This window comes from Aethalodelphis obliquidens, unplaced genomic scaffold (assembly GCF_003676395.1).
Source record: "Aethalodelphis obliquidens isolate GAN/ISIS:26980383/991018 unplaced genomic scaffold, ASM367639v1 scaffold32, whole genome shotgun sequence".
NCBI lineage: Eukaryota > Metazoa > Chordata > Mammalia > Artiodactyla > Delphinidae > Aethalodelphis > Aethalodelphis obliquidens.
The window spans coordinates 2848485-2876283 of record NW_020837976.1 but is presented as its reverse complement, the minus strand read 5'-3'; the positions used below and the strand labels follow the sequence as shown (position 1 = coordinate 2876283).

Sequence of the window (27799 nt, the reverse complement as noted above, 5' to 3'; positions counted from 1 at the left end):
TAATCAGTCTTAGCCTCCATTCCTGCTATAAAGATACTACTGGAAACAGTTCTCCATGACGCTCTTATGCAATCAAAGGCACTTAAGAAAACGTTAAAAAAAAAACCTCTCAAAAGTACTTATCTTGGCATCTGAGAATAACTTGCCAAAGAGAACTGCTGATGAAAAATTGGAGAAAAAGTGGAGGAGATTAAAAACCAAGATCCTTTAGCACCACAGTAACACACATCAGATATGGAGCTGACTGACTTTTGTCATCTTTTCCCTCAATAATTATAAAAATAAAACCAGGGGAAAAAAGCAGTAGTACTAACAGCATCAAGGTTTGGGTATTCTGACCTTGTGTTAAAACTATGATATTAAATTGCTTACATGCTCAGGATTAAGTCAGCTTCTCTGGCAGGCAAACCAGGCCCTTTGTTTTCTGGCTCTTTCTGTCTCTCTGGTCTCAACACACATGATATTTGCCTCTGCATTTTATCACTCATCCATGCTAAAGTACTTGCAGTACCCCACCTTTAAAAAAGTTTTTTCATAAGGTCCCTGGTGGGGACTTTTCTTTTTGGCTGTGTGGCATGCATGCAGGATCCTAGTTCCCTGACCAGGGATCGAACCCGTGCCCCCTGCAGTGGAAGCATGGAGTCTTAACCACTGGACAGCCAGGGAAGTCCCCACCCATACCTTAAAAAAAAACCTGTTGTTTCATATCTCTGTCCTTTGCGTGCTATTTCTTCTGACTGTTGTGTCTTACTAGGTATGCTGGATGAACTCCTATTTAATCTTCAAAACCCAGCTCACGAGTCACCTCCCCAGGAAGCATTTCCTCCCCTTTCACTGAGTTACTCATTCTCTTTAGGGTGCTGCCTCTACTCCTTATTTCCACTTCCAGGAGCACCCTGATCACAAAGTGCTGCTAAACATTTGCTGCTCTCTTCTAGAGGACGAGTTGAGGGTTTCGTACACGGAAGCCCCTCCAGAAACACAGTCTGGGCAAGGTCGGGCTTCAGAGCAGCACCTGAGTGCCCATCCCTGGGAAGGCAGGACCAAAGCTACATTCCCAGCTTCAAATACCAGCTCTGTCACCTTTGTATAACCTCAAGTGCCCACTAATTCTTTAGTTTCCTCATCTAAAACAATGGGATAAAGTGAGTAGATATCTTATTGGAATGTTGTAAAGAGCAAGTGAGTCCCTATATGGGAGAGTCCCCAGAACAGTGCCGATAATACACGCTCAATAAATATTCATGATTTTTTACTGGGAACTGCCTTCTTGGGTCGAGGTAAGTTTTCCCACCAGAGTCTGTGGGTTCAGAACCTCTTCAGACCTCTATGCTAAAATACACAGGCCTGCTAAAGGTGAAAGGTCGAGAAAGGACAGCTGAAGGCCGACACGTGTGGCCTGTCACAAAGGTGTAACACGTACACGGAGGCACTGCTTCCAACCCTTTGGCCCTGTGCTGACAGTGTCTGACCAGGCAATGTCTAACGCCATCCGGGATCCTTAAGTGTTCTCTCTTATGCCAAAAACTGGCTTCTTGTTCTATTCCCAGAACCCTGCGGAGTCTCTGTTGGCTGTGGGAAGTTTTGATCACTTCCAGGTAGAATATTCTATTATAGCAATGATATTCACTTAAGGACATTAAAAACATGCAAAGAACTTCGAAAGTCAGAGCAAAGAAAATCACAGTTGCAACAATGGTGGGTGAGCACACTGATACATGAACACAGCTCAGGAGCGTCCACCAGCCAGGGGTGCATGTTGGGTACTGGACGCACATGTGGAGACGTATTCTCAAATTCTGTATTTCATTCCCTCTGTGCTCAGGAAGCAAGAGAGAGCATACTTTAAAATGCTGGTATTGTGGTTTCAATCGTGTTCCCCCAAAATACGTATTGAAGTCCTAATCTCTAGAATGTGTGGATGTGGCCTTATTTGGAAATAGGGTCATTGTGGATGTGATCACTTAGGAAGAGGCCATAATATATTAGGGTGGGCCTTAGATCCAATGACTGGATTTCATAAGGAGAGAGATTTGGAGATTTCTAGAAGAATACAGAGAGAAGAAGGCCACGTGGTGACAGAGGCAGGCATTGGAGTTACTCTTCTCAGCATGACTGCCAACGCCGCCACCACTTCCACGACCACTTCCATTACTGCTAATGTTACTATGACGACAGTGCAGGCCTCCACTGCCTGCTAAGGTGTACCTTATCCTACAATCCAGGGAGGGGTGGAAGATTCCTGAGAAACAAGTTATAGGATCTTCCTCTCCTCCTCCCTTCCTTCCACAAATATTTTTGGAGCACCCACTCATGCCAGACATGGTGCTAGGTGCTGGGGACCCGCTGATGCATGACACAGACAAGGGCTCATCCTCACAAAGCTTATGGTGTTGGGTGGGAGGTAGTTATGCAGGGGTGTCAGTTCTCTGACTGGGGACTAGAGGGCGCTAGCGCACATCGGAGGGACAGTTAATCTAGCTTGAGGGAAGCTAGGTGGGCTTCCTGGAGGAAGTGATGGCTAAACTGAGACCTTAGGGAGAAGGGACAACAGGCTACAAGGAGAAGATACGTTGGCAGAGGGATTGGTATGAGTCAAGGCTGGGAGGAGGAGTGGAAGGCCTATTTGAGGAAGACAGGTGCTGTAAAACTCTTCACTGACTTCCCTTGCCTAACCCATCAGGGTCTCCACTCCCCTCCATAAATCACTTTGACCAACACTCACAGCACACCCAAAGCTCAGGCTGGTAGGCTGCTCTCTAGAACACCCACACTGAGTCATATACTTGCTAAGATCAGGTCTGGATGCCCTCCACCTGTTTCTGCCAGTTGTATTTGTTAGTTATACTTTGTTCATTAAAGATTGCACAAACTAATGACATATGAAAATCAAAAAAAGGAGAAACACTGTTTCTATAAAAAATAACACAGTGCTTTAAAATATTTTCAAACAAGGCAAATCAGTAAAAACAAAAACAAAAAAACCCCTGCAGTTGAAATAGGTATGGGCAAGACGTCTATAAAAGATAAGAAAGAATTGTAAAAATCCAAAAGGATTCTACACTTAGTTTCTTGGGTCACTTTAAAGAAGTTCCATCTGGACATGGAAGCAACAGGTGGGAACGATGATAGCGTGAGGTCAGTGACACAGACAGAGTCTGCTCCGTGAGCCCCAAAGGCAAAGAAAGACCTGGCATCACAAACCTGTGGAATGGGCGATCGCCAACATGCCTGAAATGAAAGTGTGGGGTTTGAACTACGTATGTCATTTCTGTGGGTATTTTTTCCAGCATTTACTAACCTCTTCCCTTGACCAAGCGATTACTGTAAATAATTCAGCAGATCTGGACCTGGGGCTCAGGGGGCCAGGCATGGTTAGGATGGCGATGGTGACGGAGCCTCTGCTGGGTGAGTGCCCCCAAGGTGCAGTGAGGAGAGGGGACAGGGAGAGGACAGGCAGCAGAGCGCACGACTGCAGTGAGAGACTGAGGGAATGTGGCGTTTGCCAGGGTTGCCGTAACAAGGTGCCATGCACCTAGCTCTGTGGCAACGGCTCCCACAACAGAAATCAGTCATCTCAGGCTTCCAGAGGCCAAGGTGTGGAGGGCCAGGTTCTCTCCCTGAGGGCAGGACCTGTTCCTGGCACCTATCCCAGCTTCCGGGAGCTCCTTGGCTTAGAGAGCATTAACCCCAGCCCTCACAAGGCCGCATGGCGTCTCCCCATGTGCATGTCTGTCTCCAAGTTTCCCCCTTTTATAGGGACACCAGTGATTAGATCAGGGGCCACCTTGCTCCAGCACAATCTCATCTTTTTTTTTTTTTAACATCTTTATTGGAGTATAATTGCTTTAAAATAGTGTGTTAGTTTCTGCTTTATAACAAAATGAATCAGCTATACATATACATATATCCCCATATCCCCTCCCTCTTGCGTCTCCCTCCCACCCTCCCTATCCCACCCCTCTAGGTGGTCACAAAGCACCGAGCTGATCTCCCTGTGCTATGCGGCTGCTTCCCACTAGCTATCTATTTTACATTTGGTAGTGTATATATGTCCATGCCACTCTCTCACTTTGTCCCAGCTTACCCTTCCCCCTCCCCATGTCCTCAAGTCCATTCTCTATGTCTGCGCCTTTATCCCCGTCCCACCCCTAGGTTCTTCAGAACCTTTCTTTTTATTTCTTTTTATTTTTTTTTTAGATTCCATATATATGTGTTAGCATACAGTATTTGTTTTTCTCTTTCTGACTTACTCTGTATGACTGGACTCTAGGCCCATCCACCTCACTACAAATATCTCAATTTCGTTTCTTTTTATGGCTGAGTAATATTCCATTGTATATATGTGCCACATCTTCTTTATCCGTTCATCTGTCGATGGACACTTAGGTTGCTTCCATGTCCTGGCTATTGTAAATAGAGCTGCAATGGACACTGTGGTACATGACTCTTTTTGAATTATGGTTTTCTCAGGGTATATGCCCAGTAGTGGGATTGCTGGGTTGTATGGTAGTTCTATTTTTAGTTTTTTAAGGAACCTCCATACTGTTCTCCACAGTGGCTGTATCAATTTACATTCCCACCAACAGTGCAAGAGTGTTCCCTTTTCTCCACACCCTCCCCAGCATTTATTGTTTGTAGATTTTTTGATGATGGCCATTCTGACTGGTGTGAGGTGATACCTCACTGTAGTTTTGAGTTGCATTTCTCTAATGGTTAGTGATGTTGAGCATCCTTTCATGTGTTTGTTGGCAATCTGTATATCTTCTTTGGAGAAATGTCTCTTTAGGTCTTCTGCCCATTTTTGCATTGGGTTGTTTGGTTTTTTGATATTGAGCTGCATGAGATGCTTGTAAATTTTGGAGATAAATCCTTTATCAGTTGCTTCATTTGCAAATATTTTCTCCCATCCTGAGGGTTGTCTTTTCGTCTTGTTTATGGTCTCCTTTGCTGCAGCGCAATCTCATCTTAACCAGTTAATTACATCTGCCACGACTCTATTTCCAAGTAAGGTCTCATGATGAGGTACAGAGGGCTGGGGCTCAGCATAAGAATTTTGAAGGGATACCATCCAGCCCATAGCAGGGAGGTAGGAAGGAGGAAAACAAGCTGAGCGTGGTGTCACAGAGGTTAGAAGTCCCCTCTGGAGCCCTCTCATCCTTGCTCTTCCAGGACAGCACTGGTCCTAAGTGTGTCCTAAGCGTGGCCCCAGCCCCGCCCATCTACTGGCCCTAATGATGGTTTTCTTCTCAAGACTGCTGTGGACCACTGGTGGGGACCAAGGTCTGGACTCCCCCCGGCTCCCAGGCCCTCTCGTCAAGCAGAGAGTCAAAACTGAACCACCAAGGGAAGGTTCTCTCCAACCTCTCAACCTTTTTTTTTCTGTGTCTCATTTTATTTCCTGTAAATCAAACTGGTTGAAAAGAAGCAACACGCATTCCCAGGCTGAGCACTTTTCTGCACAGTACATCGCACAGGAGAAGCCCCAAGCACAGGCGCTTATGACTGAAAATAATTTCTCTCAAAAGCCTCGTGCAGAGTCACAGAAAAAGCCAGCATGCCCTCCGTGCTCCTTAAAGAGGTACAGATAGTAAAACCGTAATAAACCCTGCATATGGACCCCGGGTCTACAGCCCAGGTCCTCCTTCCCCCTGTGGCACCAGGGAAGAAGCAGAGGACAGTCAATGGGGCAGTCATGTTTGAGAGCAGCTCTGGGGGCCACTTCGGTGACAGAACAGGCTGTGCCCAGGAGTCTCAGTGAGGTGTGGGGGTTATTGAGGCTCCTTCCAGTCTATCCACTCTCTGTCCTTCAGGACTGAGGTTTTGCTGACAATCGGTTAGGAACACCGATGATGATACTGATAAAGATGCTTCCCTGCCAGCCTCCTGCTGCTGGGGGGACGGAGGGTTCTAGTCTTTTAATAAAGAACAAAAGTTCTGGGGGTGGGGGGGCGGTTCCCTGGTGGCCTAGTGGTTAGGGTTCTGGGCTTTCACTGCTGTGGCCTGGGTTCAATCCCTGGTCGGGGAACTGAGATCCTATAAGCCGCGTGGCACAGCCAAAAAGAAAAACAAAAAGTTATGGGAGTAGAAATGCGTGCTTGGGAAGAGGGAGATGTTTCAGGGAACCTCACAGAAGATGCCTGACATCTATCGAATTGCACGGAGAGAGAAAAGGCGATGACATATTTCTTCTTTCTAGAAGGCCCGTCCAGAGTTGGTAACTAGCTGTTTTGTTTTTTGGAACGTGCCACTTCCTCCAACTCATTTTTCAAACTAAACTAAGCTGACAGATCGGAACTGATGAGATGACAAACGAGGTTGTAATTTAGTTATGACCCATTCGCCCAGTTCCCTCCAAAATTTTCAATACAAAAACGAAAGGTTACAACTTGACTTCAGTTACTGTACTTTTTTTTTTTTTTAACTATCTTACTTTACATAGTAGATAAAAGCTGCGGGAATCTTTTATATTTTTGTTCTTCCTACTGAGTTCACCCTTTAAAGAGACAGCCCTCGAGCTCAATGCTCTGTCCATCATCTGAAATCTTTTTAAGTCTCTGAACACTCCTGTCAAGGGATGAGACAGACCAGTCCACTCACTGCAAAGAGCACTCCTCTGCCTGTTCAGAACGCAGTGATTCTCACGGCAGACCCAGGAGGGGGCACTTCCGGTGCAAGTGGCAGCCATCGCTTGTGCTCGAGGCAGACATTCGAAAACCAGATGACTTCAAAAGGATGCAAAGTAATGCCTGAGGGAGGGTGATGTCCACTTGAAACCGGAGCTCTTGTCTTCCACTGCTCCCAAAGACAAGCGCCCAGAGGAAAGGTCCTGTCCTAAGAGGACCACGAGGGTCACCGGACATAATGTGTCTTTGGCCGGTGGCTAGTCTTCAGTCTTCACGCTCACCTTCCATTCTGATGACCCAGATCTACCTGGCCAGCAATCAGCTCTCTGTTGGCACTAGCTAGCCTCATAACGGTTGTCATTTTCAAGGGTGTCTCCTCCCCGAGGGTCGAGATCTGTCTTTATTTCCGGTTAACCCAGGAGACTCGGGGGCCCCCGGTGCCCCCTGTGAAGATGCAGATCAGTGTGAATGGTGACTGGCTCTTCTCTACTAACCAAGAGGCAGTTCCCAGTCCCCAACCACCATCCTCAGGATGTTCAATGGCCCCCTCCAGACGCTAAGGCAGGGGGTCCTGGACTCCTCTCTGTCATGACAAAGGGTTTGCTTATACATGTGTGAACAGTTTTTTAAAGAACTCAGGTCATTTCTGAACTTCGTATCAAAATTAATTCACTTTTAGAAGACAATACACTATACACACACCCCCTCTAATTTTCTATAAGAATAAGGTTACCAAAGATCTATGGGACTTCCTTGGCGGTCCAGTGGTGAAGACTTCGCCTTCCAATGCAAGGTGTGCAGGTTCGATCCCTGGTCGGGGAGCTGAAAGCGCACATGCCTCGGGGCCAAAAAAACCAAGGCACAGAACAGAGGCAGTATTGTAACAAATTCAAGAAAGACTTAAAAAAAAAAAAAAAAGAAGACCTGTGATGCTTGCCCTTGATTTTTGGTTGGCCAGAGTTCTCCTGATCAAAGCCAAGCCAGAGCACGTCAGTCGTCTGCCTAGCACCCTCCATAGCTCCCATCTCACTCACGGTGAAAGCGGACATCTTCACGATTCACCCTCCCAGGACTCCTCAGGGTGCATCTCTCCCTCCTCTCTCCCTCTCTTCCACCCACACGGCTTTCCTATGGTTCCCCAGGCACAGCCCTTGCGTTCTGGCCTCAGCACCTCTGCAACTGTCCATCTACCCTGAACGCTCTTCCCCGCTGGGACCACACGGGGCTGGCTCCCTCACCTCCTCCCCACGTCTGCTCAAAGGTCTCTCCATCAGTGGAGTCTTGCCCCAGCACATGCCCTGCCCCCACCTCAGCAGCTTCAGTTTTCCTCCAGAGCACATCTATCCCATCTCTGGTAAGACACACTTACTTGTCTATCATCTGCCTCCCCGACTGGCCTGTAACTCCATGAGACAGGATCACGGCTTTATGCACAGACACATCTCATCACTTAAAAGAGTCCCAGTGCAGAGCAGAGGTCAGCACCTAGGCGCTGGAAAGACTGAACACAGGCTATCACTGCATTCTTCACAGTTAAGGGACTGCTTTCTTAGGTGCCGTCTATCCAGATGCACTTGTCTCAGTCCCGAAAAATGGCTATTTACACACAGGCGGTTCAATGGAATGAGGCGGAATGGTTATTCCCATTGGCTATGTGCCATGCCTCCTACCCTCCGTGGGGAGGGGGGCTTGGAAAATCCTAGTCCAACAATGGGGCCGTCCTAATACAAATCCAGTGTCCTAAAACGTGACACTCGTGCAGATCGAAGCTCGCTCGACAGATGCGACTGACCCTGGCTGGGTGCAAAAGTGATACATTTCTGGGATGCTATCTCCTTCTATCAGAACGAGCTACGTTAGCTCACTCTGTAGTGACCTCCCATCGTTAGCCTCTATGGAGCACACTGTTTAAAATCTAAATTCCGAGATATTTTTCACATGAACTTCTGAAAAGTCTGTACCCTGTCCTGTAATTGATCATCTACCTCTGTTACATTTATCCCTGCTAAGTTTAACCTCGGGGAGCCGTTGAAGGAACCGAGCCTTCGTTCTCCGCTATAACACAGTCTCCTCCTGCTTTTGGTCTTCCACGTGGGCCACCACGAGGCTGACTGGCCTTCAGGCTGCAGAGGAGATGATGCTCAAGGGCATACCACGTGCTCTTCCTCCCAAGCTCCCTTCAGGCTGACGAAGCTTGGCTAACACACTTCAGCTGCCTGCAGGCTCTCCAGCTGCACAGTCACCCAGCATCCCTGGGAGATGCCATAATACGGAACAGTCTAATGTTCTGCTGAAATCAAGAAATGTCAATGTGGAGGTCCTCTAATTTACTAGCCTAGTTATTCCATCAATAAGGAGATGAAGTTAACATGACTCTTTCTCAGTGAAGCCATGTTGGCTGTGGCCACTTCCGTTCTTTCCTAAAAGCACACAAACCAGCTGTTTAACAGTCCATTCCAGAACTCTGCCAGCAATCAGCTCTAGGCTTGCTGGTTTACGATTATTAGAACTTATCCTCTACTACCACCTCAGTCTCTTTTTGACTTTTTTTTTTTTTTTTTTTTTTTGCGGTACGCGGGCCTCTCACTGTTGTGGCCTCTCCCGTTGCAGAGCACAGGCTCCAGATGCGCAGGCTCAGCGGCCATGGCTCACAGGCCCAGCCGCTCCACGGCATGTGGGATCCTCCCAGACCGGGTCACGAACTCATGTCCCCTGCATCGGCAGGCGGACTCTCAACCACTGCGCCACCAGGGAAGCCCTGACTTTTTTTTTTTTTTTTTGGCTGTGTTCATTGCTGCATGTTGGCTTCCTATAGTTGTGGGGAGCGGGGGCTACTCTTCATTGTGGTGTGCGGGCTTCTCACTGCGGTGGCTTCTCCTGTTGTGGAGCATGGGCTCTAGGCACACAGGCTTCAGTAGTTGTGGCACGCGGCTCAGTAGTTGTGGCTCACAGGCCCTAGAGCACAGGCTCATTAATTGTGGCACACGGGCTTAGTTGCTCCGCGGCATGTGGGATCTTCCTGGACCAGGGATGAAACCCGTGACCCCTGTATTGGCAGGCAGATTCTTAACCACCGTGCCACCAGGGAAGTCCCTCTTTTTCACTTTTTAAAGGCAATGTGTGCCTGGCATTCAACTCAGGACTTCTTTTATTCTCCCCGGCACTTTAAAGATCATTTTTATTTCTAAATTCTTTCCATTCCCTGATCTAGTCCTGAAGACTGAAACATTCAGAATGTAAGGCCTCTCCATTCATTTATTCCACAAACACTTGCTGAGGACCTCCTGTGTGCCCAGCACCTTGCTTTGTTCAGTGTACATTTCTTCACAGTTCTACTTGTTAAAGATGCTGATGCTAGCCCAGCAGCTGACATCTGCTCTGTCCTTGTACCATCAACCCCAAGAAGTTTACCATCCCTTTCCTCCCTCTTCTGAATATGGTTTTAAAAGCCCCATGGCTATCACTGGTGTTTTATTTTATTTTATTATGGCAAAATATATGTAATATAAAATATGCCATTTAACCACTTATAGGTGTACGAGTTTGTATCATCAAGTACGCGCACGATGTTGTGCAATCATCACCACTATCTGTTTCCAAAACTTTTCCACTGCCCCAAACAGAAACGCTGTCCCCCTTCCCCCAGGCCCTGGTAACCTCTAGTCGACTTCCTGCCTCTAGGGATTTACCTATTCTGGATATTTCGTATAAATGGAATCATATATTGTGTTTGGCCCTTTGGGTCTGGCTTATTTCTTTTTTTTTTTTTTAATAAATTTATTTATTTTTGGCTGCGTTGGGTCTTCATTACTGCGCGCGGGCTTTCTCTAGCTGTGGCGAGCGGGGGCTACTCTTCGTTGCGATGGGCAGGCTTCTCATTGCGGTGGCTTCTCTTGTTGTGGAGCACCGGCTCTAGGCGTGTGGGCTCGGTAGTTGCGGCACTCAGGCTCAGTAGTTGTGGCTCACGGGCTCTAGAGCGCAGCCTCAGTAGTTGTGGCGCACGGGTTTAGTTCCTCCGCAGCATGTGGGATCTTCCCGGACCAGGGCTTGAACCTGTGTCCCCTACATTGGCAGGTGGATTCTTAACCACTGCGTCACCAGGGAAGTCCCGTGTCTGGCTTATTTCAAACAGCATAATGTTTCTCAGGATTCATACACACTGTAGCAGGTATCAGTAGTTCATTCTTTTTTACGGCTGAATAGTATTCCTCTGTATGTATATAACACTTTTGTTTATCCACAATCCGTTGATGGACACTTGGGTTGTTTCCACCTTTGGGCTATTGTGAATGATAATACCACGAACATTGATGTGAAAGTACCTGTTTGAATTCCTCTTTTCAATTTTTTAGGTACACCTGCCAGTGGAATTGCTGGGTCATATGGTAACTTTAGGTTTAACTTTTGGAGGAGCTGCCAAATTGTTTTCCATAGTGGCTGCACCATTTTACATTCCCACCAGCAACATATGAGGGTTCCAACTCGGAATCTGATGTCTGAATCTGGACTCCACCCCCCACCTTCTAGCCACGTGCTCTAGTTTCCTCCTTTGTAAACTGAAATGATGAGTGTTTTAGTTTCCTATGGCTGCAGTGATAAACTGCGACAAAGTTAGGGTCTTAAATCAACACAAAATTATCTTACAATTCTGGACGTCAGAACTCTGAAATGGGTCTCATGGGGCTAAAATCAAGGTGTCTGGAGCCGCTTCCCACTGGAGGCTTGAAAGGAGAATCTGTTTTCTTGCCTTTTCCAGCTTTGGGGCTGCCGCAGCCCTTGGTTCCTGGCCCCTTCCTCAGCCTTCAAAGCCAGCAATGGGCAGTTGAGTCCTTCTCACATCACATCACTCCAACACTGACTCTCCTGCCTCCCTCTTCTGCTTTTAAGGACCTTTGTGATTACACCGGGCCCATCCAGACAGTCCAGGATAATCCTGCTGCTATTTTAAGGGCAGCTGATCAGCGATCTCAACTCCATCTGCAACTTTAAGTCCCCCTTGCCATGTACCTGACCTAGCCACGGGTCCTGAGAATAGGACAGTGACATCTTTGGGGGACATTATTCTGCCCAACACAACAGCAGTAATACCTTCCTCATGAGGTTGTTTCAAGGATTATTTGTATTTCTAAAGTCTCTCCATCCCTCGAAATATAGTCCTGAAGACTGAACTCATTTAAAAGGTCTCTCCAGGGGGTGGAGAGAGGGGGAGTTGGGTGAAGGCAGTCAAAAGGTACACACTTCCAGTTATGAGATAAATAAGTACTAGGGATGAAATGTACAACATGATAAATATAATTAACACTGCCATGTGTTACGTATGAAAGTTGTTAAGACTGGATCCTGGGAGGTCTCATCACAAGGAAAAAAACACGTTTTTGCTTTTTCTTTTACTTTGAATCTATATGAGATGATGGATGTTTCCTAAACTTATTGGGGTAACCATTTCATAATGCGTATAAGTCACATGATTATGCTGTACACCTTAAACTTATACAGCGCTGTAAGTCAATTATAGCTCAATAAAACTGGAAGAAACATAAAATAGAAGGTCTCTGCCTTAATTTACTCAACAAATACCCATTGAGATGAGTGAGTGAAACAAAGCCTATGAGGTACTTCGAGCCTGGTACCCAGGAAGCGCTCACTAAATGTTACCCATCATCACTTTATGTTACTCTTAGTTTTATAATCCCTTTTGGCAATATGGATGCAGCCACAAGAATCCACTTCTCAGTCTGAACCTTCTGAGATCTGTCTTCCTAAAACCCAGACAAGCATTGCTTTCTTTTCATGACTATCAAGTCCAACAAGGCCTCCCCATCACCAGCCCGTCTTCGATTTAGGCAGAAGTAGACCTAGAGGGTGACAGCTCCCTCACCACCTGCCCCACCTGCTGGGAGATGAAACACCTGCCAGCCAGGGAGGAACCCATCATGTCATCTGGTTCTAACAGCGGAGCTAAAGCTCCCACCATGGAATTTGTAGTCTGTGTCCAGGCTCTGTCCTTCTTCGCTCCTCCCGCCTGAGGGTCTGCAGCCAGAGTCCCACACGCTCTCAGCATGGTTCTCTGCTCTTGATCCGACGCAAAGCCTTCTGGTCCCCAGTGCCAGCCTCATAGAATGCACCGATTCCAGACAGAGGAAGACGGTTCTCACTTAAAGCGGGCTCCATCCTCCATCGGAGCCACACCTTCTAAGGAAGAGGCTCACCTCTGCTTCTCGTGCCGTTGGACTTGGTCTAATGTCACAGAATGAAGTGGGTGAGCACAGACCGGCTGGGGCCCCAAGGTTTATTTCTAAGTAGCTACCTTGATATTACGGATCATGAGGTTAACTTGGACTTTTTGTTTCTTCAGTGACACAAGTATTGTCTTTTATTGTATTTGCTTCTCAGTTTTAATATTTTTTTCCCCTTTCTATCTCAAAAATGTGCTTAAAACTCTCAGTGAGGTCAGGCTAGAACCTTATAACAGATGCTCTACTCATTTCCCACGCCGCGCTCTAGTCCTTGCTGAGACCGGAGCCCAAGTCCCCCTTGACGCCAGTGCCCCATGGTCAGCAGGCTTGGAGGCGGGGGAACCTCAGCACCAAGGTCTTCGGGTCCAGAACAGGGAGCGGGCCCTGGGTTCGGCCTGCTGTCCAGGAGGCTGGTCTGTGCTGCCCGGAGGTCACAAGGAGACTCCGGAGCTGGGCAGAGCTGTGAGCGGGCAGAAGTCGGGGCTGGAGTAGGGGCAAGCCTGCCCAGCTGGGAGGATGCCTCCCACGGGCCTGGGGGGCTAAGCAGGCCCCCTTTCAGTCTGTCTTCCCCGGCACAGGAGGAGGCGGACGCACCAGGACTCAGGCCACTCTGTTCTCAGTCCAGACCTTTGAAGTGCTTTAGTGAACATCTCCAGGCTTCTCAGTAAAGCCTCTTTCCTCCCAACACGGCAGGCAAACCCGAGTCAAGTGGCTCCCATGTGGGCTGCAGGAAGGCCCCCTTTGGTGTGGTGTTGTGTGTGTACCCCGCACGCCCGAGGTGGGAGCATCGGAGACCCCCAGGCATCGCCCCGGTCCCTCCCTCCCGAGAGCATGTCCAGGCCCCCTGCTACCCACCACCGCAGCTCTGAGCTCATCCCCGTCCCAGGCCACCTCCAGCAGGACGACCTCACGCCTGCTGCCCGGCTGCGGTGGGTCCCCTCCCCCCCATTCATCAGCTCCTGACCACAATTTCCTCTGTCACCTCAGAAATCATAGTTTCTTCCTGGTGCCCTCCTGAGTTTTTCTTTCATCTGTCTGAGAACAGTCCATCCCTGCTAATAAATCAACCAGAGGGAGGAAGGAGAGCATCTCTAGGCCTTTCATCTTCTCTGGCACCGAAAAAGCAGTTCTCACCTACGCAAGTACAACCGGCTGTCACCACTGCCTATATTATATATAGCCCGTGCTGAGAGCTTGCTTTTCTGCCCTAAAGCCCATTTCTTAGATCTCCAGATAAGCTAACAGTCCCTCCTGGTTCCCTCTGAAAATTCCCCAGCAGAACTGCCAGCAACCGCATGCTTTCTGGACTGTTGACGTTGTTCCAGGGTCAAGGGTGTGCCGGGGAAGGTGGCTTCGGAATATACTATACACTGGTGATCCCATTGGTCCAAATCTTTTATCAACTGCATCCTCTCACTACAAACCATGCCAGGTGATTATCTGACTTTGTGTCCTCAACAGCATTGAGAAGTGGGGAATACCATTAATTTGGCCCCTTTTTGGTTTTGCCATTGATTTTATTTAGGAAGTCGAGGCTTTCTATGTTTATTTTATGGTTCAAGAGATTATGGACAAAAACACCAACATACATAAATGATGAATAATTATACTAAAAAGGGCATAAGTAAGGTCTGGATTCAGTAAGAGCCACAAAAGAAAAGAAAAACACGGTGGTGAAATGAATAAGGCACAATAATTGTGACAGTGAGAGTCAGGGTGAGAGAAAGAGACTCAGGGTATTCTAGTTCACAGATGACAGTTGGGTTCATTTTAACTGAAAGCTCTGTACTTAAAATAGGAATACATACTGAGGACATAAAATTATTTGATGGGAGAGTTCAATTTGGCCATTCTAAAACGTTGAATAGCTATGTTCTCTATTCAAGTGAGGTTTAAAAACTTGAAGAAAACAAGTCTTTAAATACTGTGATTGTTAGTTATTCAGGTTGTACAGTGTATTTTACACCAAATTATAGTAATGCTGGGCCTTAATCATGCCATGAGTCTAACTTTTTAGCAGTTTTCATCTGGTATAGATTAGAGATTATTAGTGGGGCCCATATGAGCTTCTGTACATCAGGAGGAGATCAAACGAAATGGTCTTGGGACAGGAACTCTGCTCTGGGATGCGTCTCTAACTATGATCCAGGTCACAGGTTGGTGGAGAAGAGCCACCCCCAGGAGCACAGAGCATCAGGGGACCCCAAGAGGGCTTGCAGCCCTGTGCCCAGCGTTGCTGTGAGGCTGCCATGAATGGGCTTCGCCATTCAATTATAAGCAATGCCGGCAACAAGGATTCACATCCACTTGTCACCAGGAAGGTTTTAACACCAAGGTCATATACATTTAACCATCATTTTCATTTAACAGCCCTTTCCAAAAGAGCAACTCTTTGCTGGAGAAACACATGCTCTAGACGTACGTCAGCAGGCCCAGGAATCTGAATTGGCGCCCAGGGAGAATCTGCTGGCAAAGTCGTGATTCTCCCCTCTTAATGAAAATCAACAGAGAGCCAAACCCGACTTCAGGCGCAGATCTGGCAGGATATTGACTGACCAGAGCACAGAGCCCTGGTGAAAAAAGAAAACAAAACCCAAAAAAGCGGAAAAAGAAACAACAAAAAAAAAACACCCAAAAAACTCAACTGTTTTTCTGTTCAAAATTTCCTAATAAAAATATATTTCAGTACTATTAAAAATTCAGTTTTAGGGCTTCCCTGGTGGCACAGTGGTTGAGAGTCCGCCTGCCGATGCAGGGGACACGGGTTTGTGCCCCGGTCTGGGAGGATCCCACATGCCGCGGAGCGGCTGGGCCCGTGAGCCATGGCCGCTGAGCCTGCGCGTCTGGAGCCTGTGCTCCGCAACGGGAGAGGCCACAACAGTGAGAGGCCCGCGTACCGCCAAAAAAAAAAAATTCAGTTTTAGTTAGTCTAAAAAACTAAGCCTTTGGTTGCCATTAGAGAGCAGTATTTTCTATAAACTTCTATGGATGATTCTGGCAGGAGTGGGGTGGAAATAGTAGTCTGTTAGGGAAGGTTACATGAGATGCTGTTCATCTCAACAGCGGGCTTCACTCTGTGAGGTCTGGCCATTCAAAGGGTCCCCTCTTCCCTTCCCCACTGGACCCACCCCCTCCTACAGCAGGATGGGGGCAGCTTTTGTTAGTATGATACCTGCCATTCCTGGTATCGTGTTGCCGCATATTCTTGATAAAATGAATCTTCTTAAAGTTCTTTGGTCTGGGCGAACCTGAGAGAGTACGACATCTGAAAAATAAAGCCATTTCGAAAACACAGTCAGTTGCCCGTGGACAGCTGAGACATCTCCACACAAAGACAGGAAGGAAAGACCAGACTCAAATGGTTTGAGTAACCCCAAGGATAATGAGGACTATATGGCTGGAAGCAAGGAAGCTTTAAAAAAAAAAAACCCAACGACAGACAACTTCCTCGATAATACTGATAATAATTTATATGGGTCTCTGAAGAGCCAGCTAATGAAAACTACTGTCATCAGTTACAATAACATAACCTACACGAATTCCAACGACATTATTTGTTCCTGTCATCTTAAAAAGAATCCTCCTGTATCAACACAGGTAATGGGAACAGAAAACTGTAAATTTAAAGAATCCAGAGGGGGAAAAAACACTGGAAAATTCAGTTTAAAAACAACCCCGAATAGTTTTCCTTCTGTAGCAGGGCTCTGGCCTGAATTACCTGGACTATTGCCTCAACATTGAACTTGTCTCTGCCTGGAAGTCGCAGCTTTACTTTGAATGAGAATCAGAGACTGAGACCCAGCTAGTGGCTGTTGGTTTTTTTTTTTAAAGATAAATTTTAAATAAATATTTGTTGAACAAATTGACTTGGTTTCCAATTAATTTTTCCTAGAATATACAACATGTGTTTGCACTACAGGAATAACAGAACAGACCACAGGCCGAAAAGATCTTATTTCTGTATATTTTTTCAAAGGTACCTGGCAAATTCTAAGATATACAACTGCAATAACAACTAGGAAAAAAGCAAAAATCCCAGCAACTGAGAATCCGAAGTTTGGTGTTGTATTGAGAAAGGGAGCAATGACTTTTCTAGTTGGGTTTTTGCTACCAAATATTTTTGTTTACCTTTCTGACCATGGACCCCGATGGCTGGCTCCTGGCATCAGACGTGGGTGCCTGAGACCTTATGCTTCAGAGAGTGAGTTCCAGAGAAGCAGTGCCCGGCTTCCCCAAACCACACTAAGGTCCAGGTCATCACCCGAGTTCATTCACTTCTGAACTTTGAGGCTTCAGGTAAGAGAATAACAAGATGACCCAACGAGGAGGTACAGTTGAGGGCAGGTGGGGTGTGTGGGCCCATTGGTGGCAAAGGATTAGGGAATGGGCAGCATCACAGACCTGCCTAGCAGCTTGAATCTTACTCTCCTCCAAGGGCTCCCCCCGCCAAGGGAAATTGGGGGATAGCCCTGGGCTAGGCTAGGTGCACAGCTCCCAAACCCCCTTACCTGCCCTCAAGTAAGGGCCAGTCTTCCTACAAGCCCTTTCCCAGATAGTGCTGAAAATTATTTTTTTTCCCTTAAGAAACAGCACCTCAAAATGTAATTTAACTTGAAAAAAATATATAGTAAAGTGAATGAGTGCAGGTCAAAGCAAAGACATGGTAGCAGGTATCTGGTGGCTTTCATCAGGGAAACGGGGCTCCCTGGGCCTTGGATCTAGAGGAAGGAAGCCTCCCTGTCAGTCATGTCCATTCCACCAGAGCAGGGTTCACAGCACACACCCACAGCCTGAGTGGCCCTCCCAGCATCCACCACAAACTCACTACCAGCCCTAGTGACCTATCACTAGTAATATTTCAGATCCCTCCCTGGAAATGTTGTGAGGATTAAACGTGATGATTTCTACAAGAACTTCATACAGTGTCAAGTGACACGTTCAAATACAAATATTCACATTCATACATATGTACACACATTCATATACACATTTCAAGTGTGTGATTATTATTAAAACCTTTAACTACAAAGGGTGCATATTTTGTTACTGTTTGCCTCCTGTATTCTGAAAACCACAGCCCTTATTAAGGGTCCTGAATTCTTGGTTTTAAATAGATTCTTTTAAAGACGTGCAGAGGGACTTCCCTGGTGGCGCAGCCATTAGGAATCTGCCTGCCAACGCAGGGGACACGGGTTCGAGCTCTGGTCCGGGAAGACCCCACATGCCGTGGAGCAACTAAGCCCGTGCACCACAACTACTGAGCCTGCGTGCCACAACTACTGAAGCCCACGCGCCTAGGGCCCGTGCTCCGCAACAAGAGAAGCCACCGCAATGAGAAGCCCGCGCACCACAACGAAGAGTAGCCCCCGCTCGCTGCAGCTAGAGAAAGCCCGTGCTCAGCAACGAAGACCCAACACAGCCAAAAATAAATAGTATAAATAAAAAAATTTAAAAATTAAAAAAAAGACATGCAGAACCCTGCCTGAGGGCATTTTGTAGATGCTTCCTGTGGACCTCAGGAAGGGTTTGAATAGGGAAAATCACCCACTAATCCCCCTCCCTACTCCAAGCCTCCGAACCCAGATTCAGCCTTCTTGGGGTCCAAGAAGATTCAGCCTCACTCAGCCTTCCGGGGGCAGCTCTCTGGAAGCAGACCCAGCACCTCAGACTGCCTCTGTTCTACCTCCAGAATGACTGTTAGAGTCTGCAGGCCACCCAAGGTCCCCAATTGTCTCTCTCACACACAGCAGAAGGTTCTAGAACTATGTAGTCACTGGAGACAGGAGAATCCTTGAAGGCATAAATGTGTGCTATCATTGGTTGCTGGACCGTTGTTCAGGAGCATCCTCACATCCTTACCCAGCTTCCCCCCAAAATGCAGAGCTTCCTGGGTCCCCCAGTCTGAGGGCAGTGGGCTAAGAGCTAGACTGTGAGGATACCTTCCTAAGACCCTAAGCTGCTCCCTGCCTCCACACCTGCAGAAAGAGGTGCTGTTACGCTCAGGTTTGGGCACAAAATCTCCCAGCCTTCTGCTGAAACCGGAAGTTGGCAAAAGGGGCACAGATGCCTTTCGGCACCAGAAATTACTTAATGGCACGGCAGCCCGCACACATCAACTGAGACAGGCTGGAAACTGGGGCAGGTGGTGACGGCTGCCGCATTTGCTGCAGCTGAACTGAGGTCTTTCTGGACATCTAACAGAGACATCCTAGGTCCTTATTTCTGGGATACCAGGTAACCACCAGGCAAAGTGGAAAACCCCAGTCTAAAGCCTCTCATTGCAAATGCTCAGTCCTTGGAGTTCAAGGTGGATACAGGAAACTAACCTGTGATGTGCAAGAGAAAGGCAAGACTTTTAAACAGATAACTTAACAGAGGTGCTTTCTTTTGATACCAGCATCCAATTCTAACTGCATATGCTACTGATACAGCCCTTCGATCAGCAAGTTGTTTGTTGTCTTGTGTTTTTTTAAGCCTTCAGCCTCCACCACCCCCCACCTAAGAAACGCTTTCAGAGAATTGTGGCATTAACAACAATTGCCAAGGAAACTGGAAGACTAAGCACTCAGGTTATGGCAGGTTAAGCAAAGAAGGAATTAATTTAAAAGCCATCTGCACTGACGTGTAAAAATACCCATTTAAAACCATACATTTTAAGTGATGTAAAATTAAATTAGGATAGAATTAAACTGAAAACTAATTTAATGAAAGATTAGCTCTTTCTTGTTAGCACTGATTATGGGATACACTTAATTATGCAAAAGGTTTTTAATAGATGCCTTGGAGCCGTTTGTTCTAGGTGCTGAGTTTAAAAGCAAGTTGGGCTAATAGCCTTCCGCCCCCGCAGTTCCCAAAACACTTCAGCATCATTACTGGTACATTCATTTCACAGAATCGGGGAGCTGGAAAGGACAGAGATCAGCTGATCTGCCCCTCCCATTTTACAGGTGGGAAAACCGAGACCCCGGAGTAGGTAAATGAATTTCCAAAGCCACATAACCAGTTGGTAGAAGAATCACGCCAAGAATTCAAGTCCCCTGACTCCCAAACTAATGCCCCTTCTGCTATTTTTATTTCTTAGGAACAAGTAAGTTTCTAAGTAAGTATCAGAATTCTTTATTGAAGTATAATTGATTTACAGCTTTGTGTTAATTTCTGGTGTACAGTAAAGTGATTCAGTTACATAAATATATATATATATCCTTTTCCATTATGGTTTATTACAGAATATTGAATACAGTTCCTTGTGCTATACAATAGGACCTTGTTGTTTATTTTATAATAGTAATTAGTTTGTATCTGCTAATCCCAAACTCCTAATTTATCCTTCCCCCGCCCCCTTTCCTTTGGTAACCATAAATTTGTTTTGTATGTCTGTAAGTTTGCTTCTGCAGTAAATATCAGAAATTTTTCAATTAAAAAAAAGTCCATTAGGGAAAATAAGGACTTCTTAAACTGCCAACTCCCTTGGTTTCAGACTTACTTTTTAAACTTTATATTTACACAAGATTTGTTGAAAATTAAGTATAGCATTCTGTAAGTAAGGGTTGGATGAAGTTACAGTTAAGGCAGAGAAGCCATTTTTACTCTGCCCATTTGTGCTATCACAGGACTGAGGGGTAGAGGACCAGCCTGGGCAGATTCTGAAAGGAGGGCACAGGGGTGATGGGGCCCATGACCAGGAACACAGCACCCAGTTCCTTCTCTGGCCCCCCTTTACCACCTGGAATCCCCGAGGTGACATTTTAGAGCCTGTGACCTTTTTTTTGTTTGTTTGTTTTTTTGTTTGTTTGTTTTTTGCGGTACGCGGGCCTCTCACTGTTGTGGCCTCTCCCATTGCAGAGCACAGGCTCCGGATGCACAGGCTCAGCGGCCATGGCTCACGGGCCCAGCCGCTCTGCGGCATGTGGGATCTTCCCAGACCGGGCCACGAACCCGTGTCCCCTGCATCGGCAGGCGGACTCTCAACCACTGCGCCACCAGGGAAGCCCCGCTGTGACCTTTTTTTAACCTGGTTTCCTTGGTCACAGCTACCACATTGCTCGAACGACCACGACCCCTTGCATCCTCTCCAAACTCCAGGGCCTTTGCAGTTCTGTTCATTGACTGGCATCAACTGTACTCAAATGCCAAAGCCACTCGGTGCCACCTGAGAACGTTTCTCCCTGACGCTCGCTGATTACTTTGGGCCACTTAATAGAGACGGACAGAAGAACACTTGTGCCCAGGCCACGTGGATCACACAGCCACACACCATCAGCCTAAGACGGTCCCAGAGGCTATGTGTGTTTTCAAAAAGACTTCCAAAGTGGAAATCGGACTGTCTGGCCCTGACTTTCTCTTTGGAATGATGTCGGTGATGAGATTCACAGTCACTGATGCTTCCAATCAGATCCCAGGCCTGGCCTGTCTATGCTCCACCCTTTATCCAGGTGGTCTGTGGACAAGACCCGTGACCTGGGGGTGAAGCTCCAGGCAGGGAAGGAGCCCGCTCCAGGGGGAGACGCCTCCCTCCACCTCAGCATCCTCCCAGGCTCAAAGGGAGGAGCCGGGGACTGCCAATCCCTGGCCAGCAGCCAAAGCATGCATGAAGGGTGCAGATGGGGGTTCCCGCAGGAGCTGGTGCGAGGGCATGAGAGCACACACCCTCCCTCGGCTCTGCCCTGCCATGCATTCCCTGTAAAGCTGCAGCGTCCCACAAGGTCCCGTCTTGCCTCAGCTCCTCCTGCACAGCCAGCTCAGCTGGGGCTGCCGTGAGGGCTGCAGGGGACGCAGTGTGTGTCTCCTGAACTCCAGGGGGGCCAGGTGGACCGAGGCACAGATTAGAGGAAGGAGAGCTGCCAGTCAGAGGCCCGGCACAGCTCAGCAACTGCTGTCACCGGGAAAAAGATGCTTCGAAAGCACTTTTCTAATCCGGAGGGAGAAATGGAATGCTTTCAGCCCCAAGGGAGCACTCACAGCGGACCTACCTGAGTTTCCCAGCACCTGGCTTTGGAGGACCATCGTGGCACCTGCTAATGAAGTCAGGGACTGTGATTACTGTGTCCCCGTGCCTGAGAAAGCCGGGGCAAGTGACGCGCTCTTCTTCATTAAGCAGCAATTTTCAAGAGGAACAGGTAACCGCACCTGAATTCACATGCAAACTGGGCTATTCTGATACGTAATTGGGATTTCATAGTGTTCTAGTTCTAATGTTCCAAAGGGCTGGGGTTTCCAAACAGAGTCTGGGGATCTGATGGTCATTTTTAGAATTTAATTCTGTAGATCAAAAACTAAAAAAAAAAAATTCAAACTTTGGCCGCCACCTTGTATTGCAGGCCATTCACACACACATAAATGCAACCCAAAAACTTACCTCCGTAGAGGAGCGTTCTCCTCAATATCTTCCAGGGTCTCCAAGGACGATCTCTGGGAGATGAGGCGACGTCTGCAGAGAGAGGGGAAAAAAATCTAGGAGTTAAAACTGCATTGTGAAATGGATCAGGCATTTCTATAAAGCTAAAACTGTTCTAAAAAAATAAAGTCCACTAAGAAAAAAATCAGGCGAAAGGTGTTTTAAGAGGTGCGTATTCCCAGCCTGTACCCTGAATGCCAAGCCCATCTTGCCTTGCTGAATCCTGAGCTTTCTCCCTGGTTGTAGGGCTGCTCTGGTGATTAGGGAAGTGATGGATACTTTTTATGCTGCCTACAGCCAAAAAAAGACAAGGTGCCTCTGATAGTGTATAACTTTGGTACTGTGTGCACTTTTTCTAAAGCATTAGACAGTACTGTTAAGTATTCAGATATCAGTGGTCTGAACCAGCTTTAGCTGATAAATATTAAACATTAAAACCGTACTAAATGAAATCTCAAAATCATTAGGAGGCAAGGAAAAACTTATGGTCTCTGGGCCATAAGTTCGAAAGCAACTAGAAACAAGGCAGACGTTATTCCCCTGGAAGAATTTCTCTGAGACCAGTGAGAATATATATCAGGGCGTGATGAGGCAAAACACAAACTCTTTCCATCTGCTAAAGAACTGCAAACCACCTGCCCAAACCCCCTCAATCTAGTTTCTTTTGTCAGACTGAAATAAGAATGGGTCCTAGTTAATTGAGAATATCTGGTACAGGGACCAGGAGGGATGGTGGTTGGTAATTCTATAGCAAATCCATGTGAACAAGGGCCATCACTTCATAGTAAATGATTTGACGGAAGGGTGGTGTGGACAGAAAAATATCTGATTGGGTCTTTACCTTGGGAAAAAAATGGGATTAAAATTACAAGACTATGTCTATTTTGTGTTCATTTGATAACAGTTAGGTTAAGAACATGCAATTATAACCATGTTCTAATTTGTTCTAAAGAATAAAAAAATGAAACGAATGTTTTTTGCTTTGTTCTGTGTGTACTTTTTCTGACCAACCACACTGATACCTTTTTGCTTCGTGTTTTATTTTTAATAAGACAATCAGAAGGGTCATTTTTGCAAACCATTCGAGGGCTTCATCAATTTTCTCAGAGCCTGTCTTCATGTTTTGACAGTCAAATCCTTTCTAAAACACTCAGCACACACCTCCCTGCTTCTCTCTCCAGTGAGCCTCGTTTGTCCACATGTGAGACCCAGGAGCTCTCCAACATCACCTTCACTGTCTTCATGACACACTGACCTTCTGCAAGATCTGCAGTTTACTCTGTAATTAACTTATGCTAAACTTCCACTTCTGTAATATGGTATTGTTAGAGTTCCAGCAGTCAGTCAGACCAGCGAGACACTGGTCTTACCTGAGGGGGTGGGGAACTGATTTTATAGGTGGGGATTTGAGAGGTGGCCAATTCATGAGTAAGTAGGACTCGCCTGTGCAGCCCCCTAAGTCCAGGGACTCGGCACGCCAGGACCCCTGTGACAACACCTGGCGGCTGTGGCTTTGAAGGAAGTGTCCAGGCCATCGTGAGGCACAGACCCTCTAGGTGCCAGGTCTGGCTGGGACGGAGTCCCAGGCTGGGACGGGGACAAACCCCCAGTTAGTCACACTCCCACCCAGTGTAGCCCTCAGGGATAGGTGTCCCCATGCTCCCCATCCAAGGGACGGTATGATGCTACATGTGTGCTGAGTCAGACAGACTCCGATTTCCGCCCTGGAGTCTGGAGGCTCTGGGACCTTAGAAGACTCCTTAATCCTGGAGCCCCAGTTTCCTCACCTATGACACGGGAAAATGAGAGTAAGTAAGAAACAGAGAGACATGAAGTCCTTGGCACAGGACAGTTAATGACCAGGAGCTCCTGGGATTTTGATTGTTACTCCAGTTTCCTCCACTGGGGCTGCAGCCTGACCTGATGCCCTCCCCGCTCAAATGACTGGGGTCAGCCTGGCTGTCCCAGCTCTGGCCGCTCCTCCAACCCCTGCCAGTGGCGAGGTCACCAACCTGTGACACGTGCTCCTTCCACCCCTACACCCCCTTCGAAGCAGAACTAACTCGGTGTCACCTTCGCTGAGGCACCGGCCACCTATAAAATTAGAGCCCCAGGCCTCCGTGCACTGTTCTTACTTAATACCAATGTCTCCTCTGCAGCTGTGATTAAAATGATATTTACTCTGTTTATCTGTGGACAATGTTCTGAGTTTCGTTTTTCATTTTTTTTCTTTTTTTGGCAGCACCATGCAGCATGTGGGATCTTAACTCCCCGACCAGGGATCAAACCCTCACCCCCTGCAGTGGAAGCGTGGAGTCATAACCACTGGACTGTCAGGGAAGTCCCTCTTCTGAGTTTTTAAATCAAAAGTGAAATATTAATTTAAGTATGCACCCCCAAATTGTCATTAGACATAACATAGTCACAGGCAGAAATAAATGTATGGGTTTCAGATCCTGAAAATCCCAACAAATCCTGTCGAACTTTGAGCCTTCCTCTGCAGGCGAATGCAGAGGCACCTGTCACCTCTGCATTTTCAGGTGACAGGTAAACAGACATTTAACATTTGGCTCAATCTGCAGCCGAGGTGACTGCAGCAACTGTGCAGCTTCAAGCTCTCCCTTCCTTCAGTTATCGTATCAGAGGTCCCCTGGGAAGCTCTGTGGTTGGCTCCTTGGGCCGCAGCAAAGGCCAGGCAGGTGCATCCTTTTCTGCCCACCCACCCGACCAAGCCTGGCCTGCTGGGACCACCAAGCTGATCCCGGCTTAACTCCTGTCCTCAAGGAGCTCATATTCAAGGGGGAATCCATGGGACCACCAGCAGGGAATTCCATTAACAACCCCTCAAGCTCCTCTGGCATTTGAGGCTGTCTCCCTTTCCCACCCCAAGAAGAGCATGGCCAGCCCTCCAGCTGAAAATGTGTCCAAATGAACACACGGAGGACACATGAGGCCCTGCCAGGCGCCCTGGGGCCCACAGGCTCCCGTCCAACATTCAAGCCAGGGGGTTCACCCTAGAAAACTAGGTCAATTCATAAAAGCACACAATCTGACAATTCCCCCATCTAAAACCCACATCCGGCAATTCCTATGCTGGAAAAGACAGATGCTATTTGGAAAATAATCAAATTAGAATACATCTTTCTATATGTTTATAAGGATTTGTTTTCTAAAAGCCAGTACATTTGATATTCTCTTCATGAGTTGAACAGGTATAGACTCTCTCCCTCTCACACACACAGAGGCACTTAAGGTCTGGATTCCTCAGAGGGAAAAAAATTCAAAACCCAAATGCCCACCTGTTCCTTTAAATTCAGCAGATGTGTGCTTCCCTTCTTCATGAACAGAACTAAACAATATATTCTTTGAGATGCACATATAGAGCTTGGAAAGAACTACCACGGATCATTGTAAAGAAACTGTCACATGGTACCAGAAAAACGAAGATGCGATGCCTGCCCTTCCTGCCACGAGGGCCTGCCCTGTGGTGGTAGCTCATCTCTGCCCCTGCCACCCTGCTAAATCCTTCCAAGCTGTGTAGTAACCTTTCCCCTTACCTTCTATCTTCAGAAAGCCCACAGTGGAAGGGAAGGCTGAGGGCGGGTGGCCCACCTTCACCAGGCACTTTTCACCCCGTTATCTGCCTCATAAACCAAGTCCATTACTGTGCAGACTCCTTACCATTGGGCACAGTTAACAAGCAGAGGTCTTTGAATATTTTAATGACTGAGGAGGAATACTTAGCCTTGTGCCAAAACAGCATGCCCCCTTATTAACCAAGAAGAGATTCAGTAAGAGCCCAAGTGTTATATGTCAAAATCACTAAATGCAAGATTGAGTCCTCAGAATTCAGGGTTCCCCATCTTCTCTGACAATTATAATTTGGGCCCTTCCATACTGGCCACCAACACTTCTGAGGCCGATGTGGTTCACATTCAACACTCATATGTAAGTCAGCCTCCCTAAAGCCCCCAGACTCATTTTAGAATACTACCCTTTGAACGTTGGACTCTGCCTAGGCAAGGAAATTCTAATCCATGACAAGGTTGCCTATCTGGATATACCTACTTGGACCAAATTAATCCACTTATCATTAGGGCTAATGGTTGATTGTGGTGTAAGTCACCACCGACGGTCCTGGGACCCAGGGCTGGTCACAGTGGGAATTACGGCAGCAGAGCCTCACCAGAGTGGACTCTGGGCTCACTAACGTCCCTGCTGACCAGTGAGGCTGGGGCAGGGTCATCCTAGCTCCAGCTGGGCCCAGGGTTTAGGACAGTGATTTAGGACCAAGCTGGGATAAAGAAGGTGACCCCCAGCCTCAGCACTGGTGTCAAACAAGTAGGTCGAGTTGGATCAATGCTCTCCACCCAGGGAACATTAATAATCTCTGGGGGAAAAACACAAGCTTTGGGAGCAAGAAGGGACCCTGGCCATCTGGGCCAACCATTCCTACCCTCACAAAAAGACAATTTAGCTGTGTGGTTCCCCCCATGGATGGAGTCCCCTTCCTGGCTGTCAGGCCGCTGGAGGGCAGGGTTACCTCTTCACAGACGTGAGGGAATGAGGGCCTCACGGATCCCTCAGTTACACAGGGGATGGGCCAGCTGAGGTCATAATTACTTCAGATCTGTTCCAACAGTTATTATGACCAAAAAAACCCCAAACAAACAAAACCTCCAATCATAAAAATAACTTATAGCCACGAGACACCCACAGACTCGTAATTTTTTTTTTTTTTTTGCGGTACGCAGGCCTCTCACTGTTGTGGCCTCTCCCATTGTGAAGCACAGGCTCCGGACGCACAGGCTCAGTGGCCATGGCTCACGGGCCCAGCTGCTCCACGGCATGTGGAATCTTCCCGGACCGGGACACGAACCCGTGTCCCCTGCATCGGCAGGTGGACTCCCAGCCACTGCGCCACCAGGGAAGCCCCCAGACTTGTAATTTATTTGCTGTGTTACTTGGGTCCTGCTCCCACTGACCACGTCACCTCCCTCCCCGAGACAAAACTGACCACTCCAGCCAGTGAGCTGCTCAGGCTCTCCTCACCTGCATAGCCCCAGGGATGGAAGATGCTCAGTAAACAGCAGAGACTCGATCAGGGCCGGTTGAATAAACTAATGAAGTCCACCATCTGCCGGTGGCTGTTTGGGATTTTCCCAGAGAGCACGAGACCTTCTACTCAATGCTTTTCTATACACAATTACTACTGGCTCTTCTCTATTCAATACACAAGGTCCCAACCTGATCACCAGGAGCCCAGAAATCATCCTCAGAAAGCTTCCCATTGTCTCACTACAGCGGGAAGAAGAGGGAGGCAGAAGACCCTCATCCTGCAGGGCTGGGGTGATTGGGTGGGCAGAAGGGCCAGGGCCCCCAGCACAGCTCAGCAGTTCATAGGCAGAAGGCATGATCTGTTTAAAATGGATTTTTTCTGTTTGAGTTTATTAAACATTCATCTTTCCAAATGGATTTTTTCCCCCTGCTTTTGTGACTATAAGAGTACTATGTTCCACTGTTTAAAAAAAAATTCAAATTAG

General features: G+C 47.4%; 1 protein-coding gene across 1 annotated transcript in view; it reads right to left on the bottom strand.

The window, feature by feature from the left end:
* Nucleotides 1-27799, bottom strand: part of CABLES1 (Cdk5 and Abl enzyme substrate 1) — a 105767-nt gene that overhangs the window by 42565 nt on the left and 35403 nt on the right. The window contains exons 2-3 of the mRNA XM_027127597.1: nucleotides 22218-22289; nucleotides 16035-16127 (exon numbers count right to left, since the gene is read on the bottom strand). Coding sequence (XP_026983398.1) covers nucleotides 16035-16127; nucleotides 22218-22289 — 165 coding nt within the window. The remainder of the gene's footprint in view (nucleotides 1-16034; nucleotides 16128-22217; nucleotides 22290-27799) is intronic.